The sequence below is a fragment of the Mobula birostris genome, chromosome 1, assembly GCF_030028105.1.
Source record: "Mobula birostris isolate sMobBir1 chromosome 1, sMobBir1.hap1, whole genome shotgun sequence".
NCBI classification, from domain to species: domain Eukaryota; kingdom Metazoa; phylum Chordata; class Chondrichthyes; order Myliobatiformes; family Myliobatidae; genus Mobula; species Mobula birostris.
In genome coordinates this window covers 40,329,401-40,355,864 of record NC_092370.1, presented here as the reverse complement: position 1 = coordinate 40,355,864, position 26,464 = coordinate 40,329,401, and the positions used below count along the sequence as shown (strand labels likewise).

At 39.4% G+C, this 26,464-nt stretch overlaps 1 protein-coding gene across 1 annotated transcript in view; it reads right to left on the bottom strand.

The window, feature by feature from the left end:
• Nucleotides 1-26,464, bottom strand: part of cyp7b1 (cytochrome P450, family 7, subfamily B, polypeptide 1) — a 195,030-nt gene that overhangs the window by 28,686 nt on the left and 139,880 nt on the right. Inside the window, exon 2 of the mRNA XM_072254449.1 lies at nucleotides 4,004-4,137. Coding sequence (XP_072110550.1) covers nucleotides 4,004-4,137 — 134 coding nt within the window. The remainder of the gene's footprint in view (nucleotides 1-4,003; nucleotides 4,138-26,464) is intronic.

Below are 26,464 nucleotides of genomic sequence, written 5' to 3'. Positions count from 1 at the left end.
GAACAGACCCTTCCAGCCCAATGAGCCACCTATTATACCCTTGCCTAATCACAGGACAATTTACAATGACTAATTAAACTACTAATCAGTACTTCTTTGGAACCAGGGAGGAAACTGGAGCACCCAGAGGAAAGCCATGTGCTCACGGACAGGATGTACTGTACAAACTCCTTACAGGTGGCATCGGAATTGAACTCCAAACTCCAATGCCCCGAGCTGTTACAGCATCATGCTAACCACTACATTACTGTGGCTAAAGGCTATCATGTTGGTTAAAAAGCCAGTTGAGATCTGGCCTGATATTGAGAGTACCAAACCCATTATTTCCAACATTCGGTTCAAAATTCATTCATAGCATTAGCAACTACTTGAAACCAAGTTTGCCACTTTGATCTACGTGAATCTGATGGAGCATTGGATTGCCTAACTATGACATTGCTCAGGGTGTCTATTTCTGCCTCTTTAACACTGCTCATTTACTCATTCCCTCAGCTTATTTACTGCTGGAAACTTTATACATGCCTTTATTACCTGTAGACTGACCTGGACATCTCCATAAACCCAAGTTCATATAATGCATGTTTTGACTCAGCATAAATCTTGTTCCCTCATTCTCCCTATGACCTGCAGTTTCTGCCAATATATCTCTACCTCCGTTTTTAAAGTGTCCACGATGGTCACATTCCTACAGGATCTAGTCCTTTCTCATCTCTATAACCTCCCCAAGTTCTACAGCCTTTCAATACATGGGTACACTAATCTTCATCAATTGCTTGGCCCTGAATTTAATCCATCCGCAGAAGGTGAATGTGCATTTAGCTGCCAAGATCCTACACTCTGGAATTCCATTCTTAAGTCTGTCCACGTCTCTAGCACATTTTCCTTCTTAAAATTCTCCTCAAAATCTACACTCTTGGCAGGTTTTGGTTAACTGCCTTCTTAATTGAAATGGTATCATTAAAAAAATAATGCATCTTAGGATATTCTTGCTTTATCTAATGCATGTATGAATGGAAATAATTTATTGCTGTTATAATAATCCAAATTAATATGTAAACAAAAGTGGTGGAAGAAAAGCTTGTAAGCAGAAGCTGTGGGGCAGCAAAATGGTGTTATACATAGCATCGCCAATAACTAGCAGAGTTGTCAACTCTGTTCATCTATTCATTTCCATAGATGCTGCCTGACCTGCTGAGTTCCTCCAGCGTTTTGTGTGTGTTACGCTAGTTGTCAGAAAGTTGCATTTGACATTCACAGTTTACCAGAAGCAAAACCCTTTAGCTTCTGGTGGAATATCATTTCCTCAGCAAGGATACACACCGCAATGGCACCACCTGTTACATAATAGTAGGGCTGATTGATAACCTGGTCAGCTAGGAGGTAAAGCTCTTCTGGATATCAGTGAACTTCTCACCATGGCCAATTGGCACTACCAAAATCTAGGAGTTAGGGATGCAGCCTCCACCAGGACCCAGGGTAATGAGATCATAAGACATAGGAGCAGAATTAGGCCATCTGGCCCATCGAGTCTGCTCCACCATTCAATCATGGCTGATCTTTTTTTTCTAACTCCTTCTCAACCCCGGTTCCCAGCCTTTGCCCTGTAACCTTTGATGCCTTGTCCAACCAAGAACCTATCAATCTCTGCCTTAAATACACCCAATGACCTGGCCTCCACAGTTGCATGTGGCAACAAATTCCACAAATTCACCAGCCTTTGGCTAAAGAAACTTCTCTGCATCTCTGGTTTGAAAGGGTGCCCCTCTATCCTGAGGCTGTGCTCTCTTGTCCTAGACTCTCCCACCATGGGAAACATCCTTTCCACATCTACTCTGTCTAGGCCTTTCAACATTCAAAAGGTTTCAATGAGCTCCCCCCTTATCCTTCTGAGTTCCAGTGAGTACAGACCCAGGGCCATCAAACATTCCTCTTACGATAACCCTTTCATTCCTGGAATCATCCTTGTGAACCTCCTCTGAACCCTCTCCAATCCCAGCACATCTTTTCTAAGATGAGGGACCCAAAACTGTTCATAATACTCAAGGTGAGGCCTCACCAGTGCCTTATAAAGCCTGAGCATCACATCCTTGTTCTTGTATTCTAGACCTCTTGAAATGAATGCTAACATGGCATTTGCCTTCCTCACCACTGACTTGACCTGCAAGTTAACCTTCAGGGTGTTCTACACAAGGATTTCCAAGTCCCTTTGCATCTCAGATTCCTGGATTTTCCCTCCGTTTAGAAAATAGTCCGCACATTTATTTCTACTACCAAAGTGCATGACCATGCATTTTCCAACATTGTATTTCATTTGCCACTTTATTACCCATTCTCAAAACTACCTGCCCCTCCACCAATCTACGCATCATCTGCAAACTTGGCAACAAAGCCATCTATTCCATCATCTAAATCATTTATACACAGCATAAGAAGAAGTGGTCCCAAAACTGATCCCTGTGGAACACCACTAGTCACTGGCAGCCAACCAGAAAAGGATCCTTTTATTCCCACCCACTGCCTCCTACCAATTAGCCAATGCTCTAACCATGTTAGTAACTTTCCTGTAATACCATGGGCTCATGGTAATGACGGAACCAGATTTGCCAAATGAACTGAGATGCACTATGATCCTATTTCAAATCAGAAAAGTGACTCCAAACTCCTTAGAAAAGAAAAGAAAACTTTAAAAAACTATTATGCTTCTTACCTGTGATGAAAATGAGAATGGCTAGAAATGAGGCACCTGACTGCCCCCATGACAGGCAAGATTGCTGATTTTCTATTGGCATAGGGAAGGTGATTACATGCTACTTGCTTGAAATAGGAACTATACTAGTCTCCTCCATGCAAATAAGATACTCCTGTAATGTCCTCACAAAGTCTGGTCAGGTAAACTCTGCACAACAGAGGATATTATGACAGAATGTCACCCAGGACTGTAAACTGCAGAATATTTGGCTCTGTGGTGCTTACCCTAAAAATTAAAGAAAACGTGCTGCATGCTTTCAAAGGAAAAGATAGATTTTATGCAAATATTAAATTCTGACCCTGAAGCAGTTATATCTAGGTCAGACAATTTTTGTAGCATCAGTTTTTAAAATAACAAAAATTTAAAAAAAATCTGAAGTCGGTCAATTGATTTCTATCACCTTCAGTAGTCTCTATATGCATGCAAGTTTATCTTTTCACATAATTATACCTTGTATCTCATGGGATACAGTAAGAGAAACATAAAACCTCTCCAGTCGACGTATTCAACAAGGTGGGGTTTCTTTGGCAGTGAAGCACAGCATTTATGCAATCACTGTCTTATTAGGGAGATTTTGCTGAACTGTTGACAATGATGTACAGTATTGCTTCGCTGGAATGACGTTTAGGGAAAACGATTCTGCTGCACCACCACACAATACCAATTAGAGAACTATTTTCCGCGACAGGTCAGAAATTTACATTGTTCTCGCAGAAAGATGTGCTTTTTAATTTCTTTATTAAGATGACATTCATGTCCCTTGCAACGTTTTAGCCCGACAATCATTTGCTTGTCATGTTGAAAACTGCATTCAGCGATACCGCATTCCCAAAACATCGTCTTGCTAGGACACCAAACATCGTTTTGTGTTTTCCAAATGAACTGCTTTCGTGTTCTCCCCAAGTTTTTTGACAAGTTCTTTTTAAGAGAGAAAATAAACAGCTGAACAAAAATAAAAATTCTGACAGAATCAATCAGCACAGTTTTTAACATTCAAACTGGTTCAGGCATGAAGTGAAAATATTCCAAGTTTAATTTGCCAAGCTAACCACATTATATTTATTCTCCCACTTCATGCTTTGGAGTTTGGTGTGATGGTATTACTCTCTCAAAAAAAAACTTGTCATTTCCATAAATGCAACAGTTACTTGAAAATCTGGGGTTCATATCAACCAATGTCAGAACAGAAAAAAAAATCAGTTATAATTTTAATTGCCATTGGCAGTTCTGGATACATTCCATAAGAAAACTCACCTGCCATGTATACCGTGAAGATGTCTCCCCATTTCTGCTGACAAGAAAGAAGAAATCCGAAAGAATCACAACCAAATTCAATTGCTTTTCCGATAAATGGAATCCAGCCTCGTACTATTGGCGGCTCTCCAGGTCTATATTGAAAGAAAATGGGAAACCGAGCTACCTTAAAGTAAAATTTGCACAATACATCAGTGAAACAAAAAGCCTTGCAGCAGTAAATAAGCCAATATTCTTGATTACTCCTTCGCTGTTAGAAATTTGTAATATTCAGTAAGTTCATTTCACAGTAAATGCCACCAAAATGGCTATATGCCAAATCTGATGCTACCGAAATAGTTACTGTCTCCTCTTTATTTAAATTTATTTTAATGCTATAAAGTAATCAAGTAAGTTTTTCTCAATAGATTTGGTTAAAATTGATGAAAACCTGAAACCACCAAATTATATTTCTGCTAAGCAAAGTGCAACATCTTTATGATAAGTCATCACGTAAAATAGCTGAAGGAACTTCAAGACATCAAGGCATCACGAAGTCTATGTACACAGATGTTGAGCACATCTACATGAAGCATAAATTCCTTTTAGATAGTATTAAATCTGCCACTACCATGGCACAGGTTTGAGGCATAATATCCAAGCAGCATTTCCCCAGTTTCACAAAACCAGAATTGTGTGTATTTGCAACAGTTGAAGTCCCATGAAAATGTGGGCAAAGTTTGTGTAAAGAAATAGTTCCAGAGTTTGGTATTTTTGAAATTAATCAATTTTGCAACATTATTTTGAATAGCAAATTTCAACTAGCATTTTGAAATTTTAAAAATGAATTACAGATCAGTCTTGCTTTAATAGTAAATCATATTGATATGGCAAAAACAATATGCTAATAGGAAGGATTTGCTTAAGAGTGTAAGTGACAAGACACACAGCTCCAATGCTATATTTAAGCTTGCCGACAACATCACTGTCTTTGGCCAAATTAAAGGTGGTGACGAATCAGCATATAGGAAGGAGACTGAAAATCTGGCTAAGTAGTGCCACAGCAACAACCTCTCATTCAACGTCAGCTGATTATTGACTTCAGGAAGAAGAAACCGTTAGGAAATTAGTCAGTCCTCATCGGGGGAATCAGAGGTGGAGAGGGTCAGCAACTTTAAATTCTTCAGTATTATCATTTCAGAGGCTCTCTCCTGGACCCGACACGTAAATGTAATTATGGAAAAAGCACAGCAGTGTCTTTATTTCCTTAGAAGTTTGCAAAGATTCAGCATGACATTTAAAACTTTGACAAACTTCTATAGACGTGTTATGGAGTGTATATTGACTGGCTGCATCACAGTCTGGTATGGAAGCCTCAATGCCCTTGAAAGGAGTATCCTACAAATGGAGTTGGATATGGCTCAGTCCATCACAGATAAAGCTCTCTCCAGCATTGAGCACATCTACATGAAGCATTGTCGCAGAAAAGCAACATCCATCATCAATGATTCCTACCACTCATGCCTTGCTCTCTGCTTGCTGCTGCCAATCAGGAAGAGGGTACAGAAGCCTCAGGACCCACATCGCCAGATACAGAAACAGGTATCAACCCTTAATCATCAGGCTCTTGACCAGTGAGGATAACTTCACTCGTCCCATGTTCCCACAACCTATGGACTCACTTTCAAGGACTTTTCATCTCATGTTATATACATTGTTTATTTATTTATTTGTTTGTCTTTTTTTTTCTTTTCTATTTGCACAGTTTGTCTGTTTACACATTGGTTGTTTGTCTGTCCTGTTAGGTGCAGGCTTTCATTGATTCTATTATGTTTCTTGGACTTACTGAGAATGCCCACAAGCAAACAAATCTCTATGGTGACATATATGTATTTCATCAATTCACTTACTCTGTATTGGGACTATACTGCAAGTTGCCAGGAACAACCTCAGCATATCAGACGTCACGTTAACATATCAAGAGGACTAGAATACAAAAGCAAGGATGTAATGCTGAGGCTTTTTAAGGCACTTGGTGAGGCCTTACCTGGAGTATTGTAAGCAGTTTAGGGCCCTTTATTTAAGAAAGGATGTGCTGACACTGGGGAAAGTTCAGAGGAGGTTCATGAGAATGATTCCAGGAATGAAAGGCTTATCAGATGAGAAGTAATTGAATAAGGAAGGGGGATTTTCATTGAAACCTATTGAATATTGATAGGGTGGATATGGGTATGAAATGATAGATTAATAGACCATGAAGGAATCAGAGTACAGTGGATTTAGAGGTGGATTTAAATCATTAGCCATGATTTTACTGAATAACCAAGCAGATTTGATGGACTGTACATCCTACTGATGATTAAATTTGGCTGTATGGGTTAGTGCCTCGTCCAGTTCATACTTCACAAGCCTTTGCTTAGGAATGTTTTATAAATACAGAATATCACATATTTGTTATATTGCACGAGCTGAGTGGCTGGTCTGAAAATTAAACAAACAAATTTACCTTAAATTCCTCTGCCTAGTAGATACAGCCAAACTAACAAAAATGATGCAATTTGGAAGAATATCCTCAAGTGGAGGACTTGTTAACTTTGATCTGTGACAGTACAAAGCAGCATCTGGTTTTATATCTGAATTATTTGCTGAAAAAAACTTATTTAATCCAATTTCACCATGAACACTACATTTACCATTCTGATCAGTTAACTTTACAGTTAAATAGTAACAGAAAGCTGAGATTCAATGCCTTCAGTCAGTTATGTTTAGTACAATCATTTATTCTAAAAATGGTTTATGCAGCTTTTTTCATACCACATTACTTCTGGATTAGCTGCACAATTATATCTGTTCAAGTTTTATAGTAAGAATTTAAACATCAACTATAAATACGATACTATTAATTTAGAAGTAACGCCATACAAAAAGGATGGTACTGCTGAAAAGACAAACTACAGTATTTCAGTATTAGCACCAAGGTAAACATACAATAGGATTTTGTCTACTTTTGATAAAATTTTGATACCAATACCATAAGCTACAGCTAAGTCTTTACATGACAGTATTTTCTGCAGGTCTCATGTTAAAAATTAAATTATTTTTTAAAGACTTATTCAAGGAAAGTAATACTACACATCAAACATCCAAAAAAAGGTTGGAGACTAAAGTACGAAATTCTAAGCCTCAAATCTTAAATACACTCAAAATTTTGTTTGAAGTTAGATAAATGAATGCTTTCATGTGCAATCTAGAACATTTTATAATTGAAATGATTCAAAAATATCTAATTTGATGATTTACCTTTTTATAGAACTGCTTAATGCACTTTTATTAAATCTATAAAACATGAATTCTCTTGATTGTATTTCCGAATTTCCAATCAGTGATATTCAATGATATACTAAGATTGTAGATTCCACTTTCACAGAAATCAAGGCTTTAATACACTTAATTAGCAAATTAAAAAGCAAATTAAATCTAGCAGTATTTTTTATTGGCATCTGGGAAGAGTTTCACTGAACTCCAATTTAACCAATATATTTAGAAAGAGAAAGAATTTGATATTTCATCAGCCCAGAGTTTCATAATTTAGTTGAAATGTTGAAATCATTTTGTCTACTGGATTGCTCGCAACAGTCAAAAGGAGAAATTACGCCCATCGATAAAGATAATTACCATATATAAAGTAGTTCCATTCAAATCCTATAAAAGATAACTATAATTTTCAACCTTATTTTTGCCCTAAAATCACATTAATTTTTACGTATTAGTTATTTAATTCATACTATTAAATATATTATCCTGATAGGTGTTCATTAATAAGTCTTAGTCATCCTTTGGATACAGAAGATTTATTTGCAAATACCTGCTTCTTTTTTGGATCACACTTTTTATTTTCTATTCTTAGACTGTGCCTGTTATATAGCGTTTCCTTCATTTAGAAGCTTAGTGCTTTATTTCCAATGTCCCTTTGAAAAATGCACTGTTGTATTTTATTAGTTAAAAGTTAAATATATTTTTAGATGTTAATGTTTTAACATGTCCTAGATTGCCCACAAAAGCACAAAGAAGAGAAATTTGCAGATGCTGGAAATCCAAGTAACACACACAAATTGCTGGAGGAACTCATCAGGCCAGGCACCATCTATGGAAAAGAGTACAGTCGACTATATCAACTGTACTTTTTTCTATAGATGCTGCCTGGCCTGCAGAGTTCCTCTAGCATTTTGTGTGTGTTGCTTGCCCAAAAAAGCATTTACTTATCTAACTTCAGCCAACGTTTTTAGTGCATTTAAGATTTGAGAATTAGAATTTCTTACTTTAGTCACTAACCTTCCATTAAACGATTAATGTGTAATATTACTTTCCTTGAATAAATCTTTTAAAAAATCTTAAATAAGAGTTCATTTTTTTATTTCAAAACACTTGAGTTAAGTCCCTTATATAAACTACAATACACTATGTAAAAATAGTTAGGATTGCTCTGGGAGCACCTAGGAATCAGATCTTTAACTTCATTAGTCACAAAAAAAGGGACATTGTATAATGAAATATTTCAATTTAATTAACAATCCATTGCCACTAGATGTTCTATTTCTAGACTGTATTTTCAACTATACAGGAAACCTTCAGAGAGTTTGAGACGGAGTTCCCCACTTTATTTACTCAATAAGTCATAGGAGCAGAATAAGGCCATCCCAACCTTGCTCTTAGTCTTCTCAAAATGAAGGATAACATTGCATTTGCCTTTGTTACCACCAGCTACCAACTCAACCAGCAAGTTAACCTTTAGGGACTCCTGCATAAGGACTCCCAAGTCCCATTGCCTCTCAGATTTTTTAATTTTCTCCCCATTTAGAAAATAGTCTATACCTTTATTCCTTCTAACAAAGTGCATGACCATACACTTTCGTACACTACAATCCATCTGCCACTTCTTTGCCCATTCTCCCAATCTAAGTATCCTTCTGCAGATTCCCTGCTTCTTCAATACTACCTGCCCCTCCACCTATCATTGCATCATCCACAGTATTGACCACAAAGCCAATTCTCTCATCCAAACACAAAATAATCTGCAGATGCTGGGGTCAAAGCAACACTCACAACATGCTGGAGGAACTCAGCAGGTCGGGCAGCATCAGTGGAAATGATCGGTCGACGTTTCATCCAAATCATTGACATACAGCATAACAAGAAGCAGTCCCAACACTGGCTCCTGTGAAACACCACTAGTAATCTGCAGCCAACAAAAAAGGCTCCATTTATACCCCTTCTTTGTCTCTTGCCAGTCAGCCAATCCTCTATCCATGCTAGTATCTTTTATGTAATACCATGAGCTCTTGTTAAGCAGCTTCATGTTTGGTTGCTTACCAAAGGCCTTCTCAAAATCCAGTAAACAATATCCACTGATTCTCCTTTATCTATTCTGCCTATTGTTTCCTCATTATGGATTTTTTAGTTCCCTTCTGTTGGTTTTTAAAACTCCCCCAATCTTTTAATTTCCCACTATTTTTTGCTATATTACATGCCCTGTCTTTTGCTTTTGTGTTGTCTTTGATTTCACTTGTCAGCCACCCTTGCGTCATACTCCTTTTGGAATAGTTCTTAATCCTTGGTACATAACTATCCTGTGCCTCCTGAATTCCTCCCAGAAACCAGCCATTCTGGCGTCATCCCTGATAGTGACCCCAGGCAACACTTCACTTGTGAGTTTTGTTGGGGTTATTTACTGAGTTTGGTGCTCCCAGTGTGGCCTACTGTAAATCAGTCAAACCCAGTGTAGATTGGGAGACTGCTTCGCCAAGCATCTACACTTCGTCCACCAGAACAATCGGGATTTCCCAGTGGCCACCCATTTTAATTCCACTTCACATTTCCATTTCGGTATGTCCATCTGCGGCCTCCTCCACTATCGTGATAAGGCCACACTTAGGTTGGAGGAACAACACCTTATATTCCGTTTGGGTAGTGATGACATGAACATGAATTTCTCAAACTTCTGGTAATGGCCCCTCCCTTTCACCATTTCCCATCCCCTTCTCCCTCTCTCACCTTATCTCCTTGCCTGTCCATCACCTCCCTCTCGTGCTCCTCCTCCTTTCTTCTTTCTTCCATGGTCTTCTGTCTCCTTCACCCATCAAGTTCCCAGCTCTTTACTTCATCCTTCCCCCTCCTGGTTTCACCTATCACCTTGTGTTTCTCTCTCCTCTTCCTCCACCTTTTGAAATCTACTCCTCAGCTTCTTTTTTCTCCAGTCCTGCCGAAGGGTTTCAGCCCGAAATGTGACTGTACTTTTTTCCATAGATGCTGCCTGGCCTGCTGAGTTCCTCCGGCATTTTGTGTGTATGTTGCTCTTCTTCTTTTTAAGGTTCTTTTGTCTATGATCTTGTTCTCTATATGCCCTCCACTCATGAATTGACCAGGTAACCTTGTTTACAGTTTATTTCCAAGGTCACCCAGGTTTTATACAATCAGAGTCAGCTCCCTGTCCTAATCTGATGTAACCATTGGGAGCCAAAATCATTGCTAGCATATATAACCCATCCTCCTCATGATTATGATGACAAAAAGACAAAAGTGTGCCATCCTCCTCTTCGTTATCTGCTTCCTGTTATTTCCTGGATCTATGGGAAAGAAGTGCAAAGCGAGACTTACTTATTCAAGATTAAGGAGAAGGTGTGGTTGGAAGTTAACATTTAGCCATTGTTTCTCAGATGTTAAGACATCAGTACGTGTTGACATACACATAAATGCCATCTTCCGCACCAAAAGAAGAGTCCTCCTTAATCTCACATTCTGTGGAGCACTGTCAAAGGCAAATTCAGAATTCTGCAGGATGTACAATTTGGTGCTCTGCTTTGAACAAAGATTGTGCAGCTACCTGTATGTGGCAGCTGAGTACCATTCAGAAATTTCTCATTTTGAGATTCTCCTTAACCAAAGCTTTTTGTGAAGGAACAGTTACAGAAGTATCCTAAGGGTGTGATAGATTGATCCATCTAGTGCAGGCAAGGAAGAAATTATTGGACATGGAGAATTTATTATCCTTTTTGACCGGGGTGGTCATCAAACACATTAATTTATTGGAGAATTAAATGAGCTCCATTCTTTTCTCATCAATCTCTCTCCCGGTCAGCTGCTAATTAATCTTCCCTTAAATGTTTACATTGAACTTCTATGCTTGCCAGCAAATGAGCTAGACTTACATTGGTGACTACTCCAAATTGACATGAAAAAGTCAGATGATCCAGGAATTGCAAGGTGAACATCACTGGGCATAAATCCTTTGGAATTAAGAGTCAGTAGCACAACCACTGCAAGGGATCTTCTGCACACAGAAAGAAAACACTACGGTGATGTTCTCTTGATCTACCATCATAACCTTAAGTATCAATGTATAGTAAAAATGGCACAAAGCAACATTTAAACAGCACTTCTGTGGCTTCAGCAGGCTCTTCTGATAATCAAATGATCAGAAAAAGCTTAGTGCCATCAGGGTGTCCTTTGTAGTAGATGTTATTGTGCAAAGCTTCCTCATTTACGCATAGTGTTTGTCCATTTGCAAATATTAAATTTCAGTGTTCCGAGATTTAGCATGTTTGTAAAGTATATCAATGCCTTTTAAAATATGGGTTCTATTATCATGGTCAATAGCATTAAAGAACATGCCACAATAATATTTTTCAAATAAATGAAAAATACTACAGCCATTCTTGAAACCTCTCATAGCTACGGGTTCAAGATGCTAAGTGCTCAGAACATCATTATCTGCCACCTATCTAAACACAATTACATACTATTTCCTGATCTCTTTCCATTTCTGATTACAATAGGATGTATCAGGACAAGTGGAAATCATTAGAAGTGATCATGGGTTACTTCAGATAATTACAAGAAAAAAAAATTGTATTTCAGGACTGATATTTGCTTGCTGATCCAGAGATATTAATTTATAGAAACATGGTGAATCTGATGATTTCTTTAACATTATGAAGACACAGATTCGGCATATCATCTAAAACTTTGACAAACTTCTATAGATGAGTGGTAGAGCATACATAGACTGGATGCATCACGACCTGGTATGGAAACACCAAGGCCCTTGAATGGAAAAGCCTACAAAGTATAGTGGATACTGCCCAGTCCATCATGAGTAAAGCCCTCTCCACTATTGAGCACATCTACACGTAGATGCGCATCCCTCATCAAGGCCCCCACCACCCAGGCCATGCTCTCTTCTCACTGCTGCCATGAGGAAGGTGGTACAAGAGCCTCAGTACCCAGCCCACCAGGTTTAGGAACAGTTATTACCCCTCAACTATCAGGCTCTTGAACCAGAGGGAATAGCTTCACTTGCCCCATCATTGAAATATTCCCAAAACCTATGGACTCACTTTCAAGGACTTTTCATCTTGTGTTCTCGATAATTATTGTTTACTTATTTGTTATTAAGTATTTTTTTCTTTTTTTATTTGCATTATTTGTTGTTGTTTGCACACTGGTTGTTTGTCCATCCTATTGGATGCAGTCTTTTATTGATTCTATTGTGTTTTTCTATTTATTGTGAATGCCCACTGGAAAATGATCTCAGGCTTGTGTATGTAGGTATGTACTTTGATAATAAATGTACTTTGAACTTTGAATACAAAGTTCCATCCGCCAGACAATCCTTCCAGGTGAGGCGACACTTCATCTGCGAGTCTGTTGAGTCATCACCGTTTCCACACCTACCCACCACGCACTTCTGGTGCTCCTTCTCCTTCTGTTTCCTCTAGCCTTTTATATCTTCCACCAGTTAACTTCCCAGCTCTTACTTCACCCCCTCCACCTCTCCCAGTTTCATAAATTACCTACCACCTTGCACACCTTCCTCCCCCCACCTTCTTACTCTGACTTCTCATCTTTTTTTTCCAGTCCTGATGAAGGGTGTCAGCCAGAAATATTGACTGCTTACTCCTTTCCATAGATGCTGCCTGACCTGCTAAGTTCTTCCAGCATTCTTGTGTTGTCCTGGATATCCAGCATCAGCAGATTTTCTCATGTTTGCAATACTTAGGTAGCCACTTTCATCAATTACTGATCAAGTTTGCATAAGATAATAAGACCCAGGAGCAGAATTAGGCCACCCAGCCAAACGAGTCTACTCCTCCATTCCTTCATGACTGATTTATTATCCCTCTCAACCCCATTTTCCTGCTTTCTCCCTGTAACCTTCGATGCCCTAATTAATCAAGAACCTATCAACCTCTGCCATAAATACACCCAATGACTTGGCCTGCACAACTGTGACAAAGAATTCCACAGATTCACCATCCCCTGCCTAAAGAAAATTTTCCTAATCTCTGTTCTAAACAGACATTCCTCAGTTTTGAAGCTGTGCCCTCTGGTCCTAGACTTCCCACTACAGGAAACATCCTCTCCACATATACTCTATCTGGACCTTTCAATATTTGACAGGGACCTCCCTCTCATTCTTCTAAACTCCAGCAAGCACTGGCCCAGAGCCAGAAAACACTCCTCAAAGGTTAACACTTTCATTCCCGGAATTCTCGTGAAACTTCTTTGAACTCTCTCCAATGCCCACACATCCTTTCTTACATAAGGGACCTAAAGCTGCTCATCATACTCTAAGTGCAGTCTGACCAATGCCTTCTAAAGCCTCAGCACTACATCCTTGCTTTGTATTCTAGTCCTCTCAAAATGAATGCTAATATTGCATTTGCCTTCCTTACCATTGACTCAACCTGCAAACTAACCTTTAGGGAATCCTGCATGAGGACTTCCAAGTCCCTCTGCACTTCTGATCTTTGAATTTTCTCTCCATTTAAATAATAGTTCACACTTTTATTCCTTCTGGTAAAGTACATGGCCTACATTATATTCCATCTATCACTTTTTTTGCCCATTCCCCCAATCTCTCCAAATCTTTCTGCAGACACTCTGCTTCCCCAACACTACCTACCCATCCATCAATCTTTGTATCGCCCTCAAACTTGGCCACAAAGCCATCAATACCAACCCCTGCAACACACCTCTAGCCACTGGCAGCCAACCTGAAAAGGCCCCCTTTTTGCCTCCAGCAAGTTAGCCAATCGTCTATCCATTCTAGTAACTTTCCTATAATTGGCTCTTATTTTGTTAAGCAGCTCCTTGTCAAAGACCTTCTGAAAATCCAAATAAACAACATCCAGTGACTGTTTGTCTACCCTGCTTGTTATTTCCTCAAAGAATTCAACAGATTTTTCAGGCAAGACTTTCCTTGAAGGAAACCATGCTGACTTTGACCTATTATATAACGTGCCTCCATACAGTGGTGCAGTGCTAGCCGGAGCACGTCCAACACCTCTTTAAGAAAAAAGCCGAAATAAACAAGCTAATTAATTAAGTGCCACCCAGGGTGATTTGAGTATCTCAGAAACTGCTGATCTCCTGGGATTTTTATGCACAACAGACTTTGGAGTTTACAAAGAATGGTGCCAAAAACAAAAAAAACATCCAGCGAGTGGATTTAACAAGATGTTTTCGCTTACAGAACAGCCACTGGGGATGGAGGGAATGGAGTTTTTACAAGTAATAGGGTGGGAGGAGGTATAGTCCAGGTATCTATGAGAGTCCATGGGTTTGTAATAGACATCAGTAGATAAGCTGTCTCCAGAGATAGTGATAGAGAGATTGAGAAAGGGGAGGGAGGTGTTGGAAATGGAGCAGATAAATTTGAGGGCAAGGTGGAAGCTGGAGGCAAAATGGATTAAGTCAACGAGACTCCACCCCCGCCCCCCAACCTTTTATATCCACTTCTCAGGTTTTTTTCTCCAGTCCTGATGAAGGGTCACTGCCCAAAACATTGACTTTTTTCCACAGATGCTGCCTGGCCTGCTGAGTTCCTACAGTATTTTGTGTGTGTTGCTTCGACTTCCAGCATCTGCAGATTTTATCTTGTTTGGAATTCAAAAAAAAGGGCTAAAAAATCTACCCACTCATCTCCAAAACATTTCTGAGTGCCTTAGCACTCACTGAAAAGCTATTACCAACTACAGTCTGATTTTACTTTTCCATAGCTCTTCACTCTTCCTAGCATAAAACTCTCTAACAACAGTGTTACTTATAAATTCTTCAACCTCACTTCCTGGAAAAATTTACTTATATTAACTCCATTTCCTCTTGGAATTCTTTACCCATGGAGATTGAGGTCAGGATCACTGCCTACTGCTCGCTATCAGATCATTCCAGCCACTGCTGCTGACTTCTGTCATTACTGTCAATTATCTGCTCACGTCGAGATTAGTGGTCACCCAAACACCACATTCATCTACCTTACCTTCAGTCCACAGGAGCAGGCAGAACTACCACAGGAAAAAATCAGGTGGTATGATAACACAGGGCTGAGGAAGAGGAAAACAGAAGTAAATCAAAGATAGTGTGCAACAGAGATGATAGAAAGGACAGGCAGGAGTTGAAGCATAATCACAGCATGTGGGATGAGTTACAGGGCAATAGAGGCGTGGTGCAGTTAAAACAGAAAGCAACAATTGCTGGACTGAAAGAGTTGTATTTGAATGCACGCAGCACAAGAAATAAAATGGACGATCTTGAAATTCAGCTACAGATTGGCAAGTATGACGTTGTGGCCATCTCTGAAACTTGGCTAAAGGATGGCTGCCATTGGGAGCTGAACGTCCAAGGATATACAGTGTATCAGAAAGATAGGTTAGTAGGTGGCGGAGGGAGGGGGGGGGGTGGCCCTGTGTATAAGAAATAATATTAAATCATTAGAAAGGGTTGACATAGGATCAGAAGTTGTAAAGTGTCTATGGGTTGAGTTAAGAAAGGGCAAGGGTAAAAGGACCCTAATAGCAGTTGTATACAGGCCTCCAAACAGCAGCCAGGATGTGGATTACAAATAAAAGCATGAGATAAAAAAGGCGTGTCAGAAGGTCAATGTCATGATAATCGTTGGGGATTTTAACATGAAAGTGGATTGGGAAAACCAGGCCAGTACTGGACCGCAAGTAAGAGAATTTATAGAATGTCCAAGGGATGGCTTTTTAGAACAGCTTGTTGTTGAGCCCACTAGGGAATTGGCTGTGCTGGATTGGGTGTTGTGCAATGATCTGGAGCTGATAAGAGAGTTTAAGGTTAAGAGCTTAAGCTTAGGGAACAGTGATCTCAATATGATCGAGTTCACTTTGAAATTTAAGGAGAAACTAAGTTCCAATGTGTCGGCATTAATAAAGGAAATTACAATGGCATGAGAGGGGAACTGGCCAAGATTGACTGGAAAGAGACACTAGCAGGAAGGACAGCAGAGCAGCAATGGCTGGAGTTTCTGCGAAAAATGAGGGAACTGCAAGACAGATATATTCCAATTAAGAAGAAATTTTTAAATGGAAGAAGGACACGACCATGGCTGACAAGTGAAGTCAGAGCCAAAGTAAAAGCAAAAGAGAGGGCATACAAGGAATCCAAAGCTAGTGGGAAAATAAAGGATTGAGAAACTTTTAAAAACTTGCAAAAGGAAACTAAGAAGGTCAATAGGAAGGAAAAGACGAATTATGAAAGGAAGCTGGCGACTAATATCAAAGAAGATAATAAAAGCTTTTCTAAGTATAAAAAGGGTAAACGAGAGTTGAGGGTACATATAGGACCAATAGAAAATGATGCTGGAGATATTGTAGTGTGAGACGCAGAGATTGCAGAGGAACTGAATGTGTATTTTGCATCAGTCTTCACAGTAGAAGACATCTGCAGTATACCAGACATTCAAGAGTGTCAGGGAAGCGAAGTATGTGCAGTGAAAGTTATGACTGAGAAACTGCTCAGAAAGCTTACTGGTCTGAGGGTGGATAAATCTCCTGAACCTCATGGAATGCACCCTCGGGTTCTGAAGGAAGCAGCTGGAGAGAGATTACGGAGGCATTAACAATGATCTTTCAAGAATTGATAGATTCTGGCATTGTACTAGATGACTGAAAAATTGCAAATGTTACTCTGCTATTTAAGAAGGGTGGGAGGCAGCAGAAAGGAAACTATAGACCTGTTAGCTTGACATCAGTGGTTGGAAAGTTGTTGGGATCCATTGTTAGGGATGAAATTACAAAATACCAGGAGGCTCATGACAAGATAAGCTAAAGCCAACATGATTTCCTGAAAGGAAAATCCTGCCTGACTAACCTACTGCAATTTTTTGAGGAAATTACAAGCAGGCTAGACAAAGGAGATGCAGTAGATGTGATGTACTTGGATTTTCAGAAGGCGTTTGACAAGGTGCCACACGTGAGGCTGCTTAGCAAGATAAAAGCCCATGGAATTACAGGGGAGTTATTAGCATGGGTGGAGCATTGGCTGGTTGGCACAAAACAGAGAGTGGGAATAAAGGGATCCTATTCCAACTGGCTGCTGGTTACCAGTGGAGTTCCACAGGGGTCGGTGTTGGGACCGCCACTTTTTACCATTTATGTCAATGATTTGGACTATGGGGTTAATGGATTTGTGGCTAAATTTGCCGATGATTCAAAGATAGATGGAGAAATGGGTAGTGTTGAGGAAACAGACAGCCTGCAGAGAGACTTAGATAGTTTAGGGGAATCGTCAAAGAAGTGGCAAATGAAATACAATGTTGGAAAGTGTATGGTGATGCACTTTGGTGGAAGAAATAAACGGGCAGACTATTATTTAGATGGGGAGAGAATGCAAAGTGCAGAGATGCAAAAGGACTCGGGAGTCCTTGTGCAGGATACTCTAAAGGTTAACTTCCAGGTTGAGTTGGTGGTGAAGAACGTGAATGCAACATTGGCATTCATTTCTAGAGGTATAGAATATAAGAGCAGGGATGTGATGTTGAGGCTCTATAAGGCACTTGTGAGACCACACTTGGGAGTATTTTGTGCAGTTTTGGGCTCCTTATTTTAGAAAGGATATACTGACATTGGAGAGGGTTCAGAGATTCACAAGATGATTCCAGGAATGAAAGGGTTACCATATGAGGGACGTCTGGCAGCTCTTGGGCTGTATTCCCTGGAGTTCAGGAGAATGAGAGGGGATCTCATAGAAGCATTCTGAATGTTAAAAGGCCTGAACAGACTAGATATGGCAAAGTTATTTCCCATGGTAGGGGAGTCTAGGACAAGAGGACTTGACTTCAGGATTGAAGGACGTCCACTTAGAACAGAGATGCAGAGAAATTACTTTAGTCAGAGGGTGGTAAATCTGTGAAATTTGTTGCCACAAGTGGTTGTGGAGGCCAAGTCATTGGGTGCATTTAAGGCAGAGATAGATAGGTTCTTGATTAGCCAGTGCATCAAAGGGAGTAGGGAAAAGGTAGGGGAGTGGGGATAACTGGAAGAATTCAATCAGCCTATGCTTGAATGGCAGAGCAGACTTGATGGGCCGAAAGGCCTACGTCCCTCCCTATATCTTATAGTCTCAATTGCAAAAAATCATGTTTCTTTAACAGCTATCTAGAAAGATAGTATCTTCAGTATTACACTGCAACAACTGAAAACTTGAAATACATTGGGGAAATGTGACCATATCATTTTTGTGGTGCTTTACAGAGAGAAATTCAAGAACACTTTTCTGCTGGTCCTTCTTTTGAAATTCTTGTGCTTTACACAAACAGAGTCCCTTGACACCATGACAAAAAAAAAAATCAGAACCAGGTTTATAATCTTTGACATACTGTATATTGCAAAACTTCCTGTTTTGTGGCAGTCCCCCACAAGGTGTAAAAAAATACTTTAATTACTGTTACAGAAAAAAATAAATAGTGCAAAAGAGAAATAGTGAGGTAGACCTCATTCACAATTCTAATGGTATACAGCTCAGGGCAGAAGAGTTCAATCCCAGCATCCTCTGTAAGAAGTTTGTACGTCTTCCCTCTGGAACGTGTGGGTTTTCTCCTGGTGCTCTGGTTTCTTCCCACAGTCCAAAACCATACTGCTCAGTAGGTTAATTGGCCATTGTAAATTGTCCTGTGATTAGGCTAGGGCTAAATGGGAGGGGGGTGTTTTCTGGGCAGTGTGCCTCAAAGCGATGTACCTCCAAATAGATAGATAGACAGACAGACTGAAATAAAATAAAGAAGCTGTTCCTAAAATATTGGGTGTGTGTCTCAACATTTGAAACACTTTCAAAAAAATGGCATGGAGTAATTTGAAATACATTTTCATTCTTCATCTGAGGCATAATATGATTAGGAACAGTCAGCATGGCTTTGTCAAAGGCAGGTCGTGCCTTAAAAGCTTGATTGAATTTTGAAGGTAGATTGAACATTGATGAAGGTAGAGCAGTAGACGTAGTGTATATGCATTTCAGCAAGGCATTTGATAAGGTACCCCATGCCAGGCTTATTGAGAAAGTAAGGAGGCATGGGATGCAAGGGGACACTGCTTTGTGGATCCAGAACTGGCTTGCCCACGGAAGGCGAAGAGTGGTTGCAGAGAGGTAATTTTCTGCATGGATGTCAGTGACCAGTGGTGTGCCTCAGGGATCTATTCTGGGACTCCTATTCTTCGTGATTTTTATAAATGACCTGGATGAGGAAGTAGAGGGATGGGTTAGTAAATTTTCTGATGACACCAAGGTTGGGGGTGTTGTGGATAGTGTGGAGGGCTGTCAGAGGTTACAACAGGACATTGATAAGATGCATAACTGGGCTGAGAAATGGCAGATAGAGTTAACCCAGATAAGTGTGAAGTGGTTCATTTTGGTAGGTCAAATATGATAGCAGAATATTGTATTAATGGTAAGACTCTTGGCAGTGTGGAGGCTCAGAGGGATCTTGGGGTCCGAGTCCATAGGACACTCAAAGCTGCTGTGCAGGTTGACTCTGTGGTTAAGAAGGCATATGGTGCATTGGCCTTCATTAATCATGGGCTTGACTTTAGGAGACAAGAGGTAATGTTGCAGCTATATAGGACCCTGGTCAGACCCCACTTGGAGTACTGTGCTCAGTTCTGGTCGCCTCACCACAGGAAGGATGTGGAAACCATAGAAAGGGTGCAGAGGAGATTTACAAAGATTTTGCCTAGATTGGGGAGCATGTCTTATGAGATTAGGTTAAGTGAACCCAGCCTTTTCTCCTTGGAGCGACGGAGGCGACCTGATAGAGGTGTACAAGATGATGAGAGGCATTGATCATGTGGATAGTCAGAGGCTTTTTCCCGGGGCTGAAATGGTTAGCACGAGAGGGCACAGTTTCAAGGTGCTTAGAAGTAGGTACAGAGGAGATGTCAGGGGTAAGTTTTTTTACACTGAGAGTGGTGAGTGCGTGGAATGGGCTGCCAGCGACAGTGGTGAAGGCAGATACGATAGGGACTTTTACGAGACACCTGGACAGGTACATGGAGCTTAGAAAATTAGAGGGCTATGGGTAACCCTCGGTAATTTCTAAGGTAAGGACATGTTCGGCACAGCTTTGTGGACTGAAGGGCCTGTATTGTGCTGTAGGTTTTCTATGTTTCTATCGGTGAATACTGGTGGTTAACTTGTTATTAGAAACCTGCCGGTGCCTGTCCTTAGCAATCCATGATAAGTTACCCTGGATCACATTGTCTCAAATCTGCTTGATTTCTCCTCTCGGTAAAATATGGCCCTCTAAAATGAGATAAGTCACGGACTGCCTGACTTTTCTTGTACAGTGTTAACAAACTGCTCAAACCAATGTTAGAATTATTGGAATAATCTAAGTAAAATCTCACTATCCAAATAGCAAAACACATATTTGAATTTTGTGGCCTTTACCTGATTTTTACATCTTATGTACTCAGGCATGGATTTAATGGGAACCTTAATCATTACTTCTTGAATAGACATCAGCAACATTTTGCCACATATAGTTTGGCAGATGAAACACTGCTGTACAGCAAGGCCATTCAAATTTGCCAAGTACGACAAGGATTTCTGCCCTTGCTCAGTCTGGCCTTATTGATTTGTTCCTGTCACATCAGGGGGTGTTCCCTTTTGCTTTGTTTATTAGTTGGCCAGCTTAAACAGAGAAATAATAAATGATTAATTTCTCGTGCCGATCTTTTTCAGCTACAGAAATAGATGGCAAGACATGAAATAATTTCAGCAAACAATACAGACATTTACATCCCATCTGTGAAGGTGACTTATACTACATGCAGAACAACCCACTTTGATTAATCACAAGATATTTACTGGCTCAAATCTAATCAAAGATCATGGGATCACAGGGTTTTACTAATATACATCCAAGGAAAATTTATGCAGCCACATTAACCCTGTGTTTGCTGAATTTCTTTCCTATAAAGGAATTACATTTATTTTATTTTAAACGGTATTATTAATAACTTAATTTTAAGCTTTCCCCCATTTTTTTTTGCTTTCTTATGTTATATTCCATTCCCCAGCTGAGAACATAGGCATTTGATCTGATGCAAGAACACCTGCTTTGGGTCAAAAAATAGCAATTCTTGCTGAGTATTCAGAGAGTTAAATCTGGGTAAAATAGAAATAAAACAAGGTCTAATCCTAGATTATAAACCAAATCATCAAATCTTGACCTATGACAATTTACACCATACCCTCAATTATGCCTTCAAAGCTGATAAAGGATAATGAAAACCCACCAATTATTTACAAAATTAAGTGCCTGTGTGCGTCTGCTTTCACTTCATGAACAGACCATTATATTGAATAGATAACATCATGACAAATATTTAGATAGGCTTTTTGTCATATTCTAATTTAATGCACCTAATTGTACCCTCTACGCTCTGTCATTCGGTCAAAATCTGTATTCTTCACTGTGTTTCCGCGGGGTAAATAAAGACGCAACTCAAAAATCCAGGGCAAAATTAACTTAATGCTCCAGGTCCATGAACTCACATCAGAGAGACGTTTCACTATTATGGAGACGCAAGGGTCATCGTTTACTTCAGACACGTTTAGATCAGCAGTGATAGGCTTAACACTATTAAACACCATGTCAAAGAATGTGTGTAGCAAAGGAGAAAATTTAACGCTAATTCATCTTATGATACTCACTTAGCAAAGAAATAGGGCTCAATTTTCATCCTTTTACAAACAAGAGATTCTGATGCCATTAAGTGTCAAGAAATACAAAGCGACATGCATGCAGCCTCATGAGAACATTCCAGTATATCCCAAAGAAACTGCCACTTCTCATGTACTGTAGATTATTTCCTACTCAGAAATGTGTCCTCTAAATAAAATGAACTGCTTATTAAAATATGCATTTTCATTCTCTTATTCATGTAATTATCTCCTATTTTAATGTCATAATGAAAGCAATTCACAAAAAATGTTTTGCAATGTCTGATTGTTTGCCAATATGAGAAAGCATTAATCCAAATCTGTCTGGAAGAATTCTGCAACTGATTACCCCATAGATACTGTGTACTGTGCATGGAACCTCATCTTTCCCTGGCCTCCAAGCATGTCTACCCAGTAGCATTTTGTGATTGGAATCCAGTACCTAGACTAGTCTTCACAGTACAAAATACCAGCAGAAGACACTTACCCTGGGGGTCATGCAGAAACATCTTTCCACTGAGATGTCAATGATTCAGATACGCACTTTCAGAAGTTCCACAGAAAAATTGTAGAGGATTTAAAGAATTCAGGAGCTGATTATTTAGTCCATACTTTCCTGTCTCTTATTTCTGCTGCTATGTATTAATTAGTTACATATGTATTGAGTTCACAATATTTCAGGGTATAATTTTAATTAAGCCACTACTCTAATTCATATTCAAAATTTCAGCCGTGAAAAAAAGAAGCCTACTGCCATCAAGGAAGAACACCATGTGAGTGCACAAAGAAGATTCAGCCGTAATTTAGAACGAGGCAAGGCTGCCACTGGATTACTGACTCAGGCCACAAGCAAGGCAGGGCTGCCACAAGATCCTCTTCTTCTGAAAGGGCTTTGCACTGCTGTCAAGGATACACTGGTGCTCCCAACTTAAAGGTAACTCATTAGTGCTATTCTGCTACCTTAATTCGGGTAGGTGAATCAAAGGTCAAGCAGATAAACTCCTTATTTGGAAGGGCAAAGAAATACCTTGCAAATTTAAAAGTTGAAAATTAAAAATTATGTATTATTAATTAATTGTTATTAAGGTAATTAATTAGAAGTTATTAGGTTGCAAGATATCTAAGTGAAAGTCATGTGATTAATCTCGTCTCAAAATTGAATATTCAGCATCAGATCCAAATACCCAAATAGTAACAGCCACTCAATAACAGTAATAGTACTTGTACTCAGTGGAATTGAATTTTGGTGAAGTATAATACAGCCCCATTTTATTTTTTCAGATTTTAACACTAAAGTGTGAATTTCAAGGTGCACCTTTTTAAAGTGTATTTTGAGTGGAACCTGATTCCTCCACCAACTACTGCTGCCTTACCCTTCAAGATCAGTAACAAAATTGGAACTGTGCAATACTATTAGCAAACAAATTGACAGGAAAACATTTGGTCAATCATGCAGCAGCACTATGTTTATTTACACAGGAATAGCTTGCTCATTCTGCTATCAGAAACTTTTATTCAGTTGGAATGTTCCTTCTATTGTAAAATACATGGGTCTCTCGAATTCCTTGTAAAATCTTGGACTGGCGTATGAGTCTCCTCAATTTGCGTTTTGGAAATCTGCATTTCTCTGCAACCAGACATGATCTTGCTTGATTGCTTCAGTGGTTTCCTGGTTCCCAGCTCCAAAAATTTGGACAACTATGCTCAAAGGAAACTGAATCACTGCTGGAATTCGAGAAATTATTGGGGAACATTCAATACCAGCGAGTGAAAAAAAACAATATCGCAAATAGTAGGTTATATCCCCCCTCTTAAATTTATTTTCTGAACAAGATAGAAAACATTTCAGCTTACATTTTGGGCAACATGTTAAATGACTTGAATTATGAATTGAAATAACAAATATAGGTGATCTCAAAAGAATGGTGCTTGATAGGGAAATTTCATGATTTTTCATGATCGGCAGCCATAATATACATCAAAAAGAGTTCAGGAAGCAAAATCTGTGTTATCTATTTTTTTTAATAGGAAGATCTATTAAAAGTGATGATTGAAGGTTGAAATGAAGATCAATCAAGCAAACTGTTTAAAGACCATTCAGCCCTCTGAGTCTATGGTGCTTCTCAAAACACTCTCATCAGCCCCATTCCGCAACTCATTTCATATAATCTCTTCTTCCTCACATTTTCATTAACTCCTCCCTGATTCTCCTGCCATCGTCTATGCTGGGATAATTTCCAGTAGCTAATTAACCATCTGGGTGGCAAGGTGGAGATACATCTCTACCGCAGGCACTCCTTCCCTCCGCCAGCCTATAGTTTACTCTTGGGCAAGGTGTAGCACCTGCTTAGATCATGTGAAGCCACGGGAGCAGGGGCTGGATGGTCATATCAGCAGTTGTTGCAAATCACAAGTCCTGGTCATACGACCACTGACATCAGGCAGACAGTCTCTGAAGAATATTGATACTGGTTGGGGTCATCTGTCTTGTAAAAACACTGCCCAGAAGGCAACAATGTCAAACTGCTTCTGTAGAAAAATTTGCCAAGACAATCATGGTCGAGACCATGATCACCTACATCATACGACACAACACATAACGATGATGAATTGACTACCAAACATACACTAAATCAATGCATGGATCTGGAGCTGAGTTATAAATTCTAAAGACATCTTATATAGTCAGTCATTTAGTATAAAACCCATGAAACACAAATATGGCACCAGGTTAACATCAAATCTGGCACCTAATTCAGCAAAAGAATCATGCACTTATGAAAACTTGTGTCAGGATAATGTAGCCAGGTTTTATAATGTGAAGATGGATTACTAATTGTATTATGTTAAATTCCAACTTATAAAGAGTTAAATAGTAACTGAAATAGTAATCTAGTTTCCATATCAAGGACAAAGAACTTGGTCAGAGAGGTGACAGAGAAATAACCTTTTGTTTAAGAAGCCTCAGTAAAAATTATTTCTTGGATGATAAATGGCACTGTAAGGTACTAGGGTATCCACCCCCTCCTTTTCATCTCCCACTTCAGACAAGGCAAGAGCATCTTCCACCAATAAATCAGCTGTGATTTGAGTTGTGGATGAATTATTTGTGCAAATATGAAGGTATGATTTATGAGCAGATGGCTCTGTATCATCTGAGAGAGTTTGTTCACCGTCGCAGTTTGGACTGAGTTAGCTTGCTTCCCAAATTGCAGGGAATAAAGCTTTACAAGAGTAATGTGTTACCTAATACCATTGCAATCACATTGAATTAGCCTAAATTACAACTAATTTTATAAAGCAAATAACATAAGTGTTATATAAAGCAAAAGTTTGATATGCCAACACTTCAAAGCACTGTGATTTGATTTCTTGATGCATAATATTTCTTATTACCAGCAATCTCCTACATATATGAGCAGCCAAATTTGAAAATGAAACTTTAAAGCTACTTGGGAACAGAGTTAAAGATTAGTTTTATTTGTCATATGTATATCAAAACATACAGTACAATGCAATGTGTTGTTTGCACCATGACCAACAGAGTCAGAAAATGTGCTGGTGGCAGCCCACAAGAGTCGGCATGCTTCCAGGAAACCCATGTGGTCTTAGGGAACATGTACAAACTCCTTACAAATGGTGGTGGAAAATGAACCTGGGTCACTGGCGCTGTAAAGCGTTATGCTAACCGCTACGCTACTGTGCCGCTCCATAGTGGCAATGCAATAATGGGCAGTGGGCAGGATTTACAGAGGCAAAATGGGTGTCTTCAGCTAGCGAGAAGTCAAGATGCACTGGAGAAAAACAGGTAGAGAAATCATCTCCAGTTGTCAAAGAACTCATGGTAACACCTTGGTATTTCCTCATGTTGAAGAAATGAATTGAAAAATTAAGTTTGCTTTGTCTCTGTTCCTCACTCCTTCCTCAGTGCTATTTGTCAACTGGGACAAAATGCTTTAGACTTCTATATAATTTGGTAGTAAACCTAAAAGTGTCTCGAAAAAGAAGCTTATTTTTCTGGCAGAAACCTTCACCTCTATGAATGATAGGCTGACAACAATGAGACATCTTTAAGCACAAGTTTCCGCTGTGAAGCTTTTGAACGACTTGTGCCATAGTTATTAGACTGGAAGCAAATGCTTAATATCTCTACAGAAACCCCTCTGAAATAGAACACCTTTGATACTGTGGCCTGGGTTTTGCTGAACACAACCCTTTACACACACTAATGGCTGAACAACACTGACTTCAATCAATGACATCATCATGGGAGAATCTCTAGTGTACCCAGGTAGAATATGAGGTGCTGTTCCTATAGTTGGCAGAGGAGGGGGCCGAAATCAGACCCAGGTTGGTGTGGAATTCTGGACAGGAATTAATATGGCTTGTAACTGGGAGCTGCAGATAGCCTTGGCGGACAGCACAAGTTCAGATGAAGGATCTTGATCCAAAAGATTTACTTCT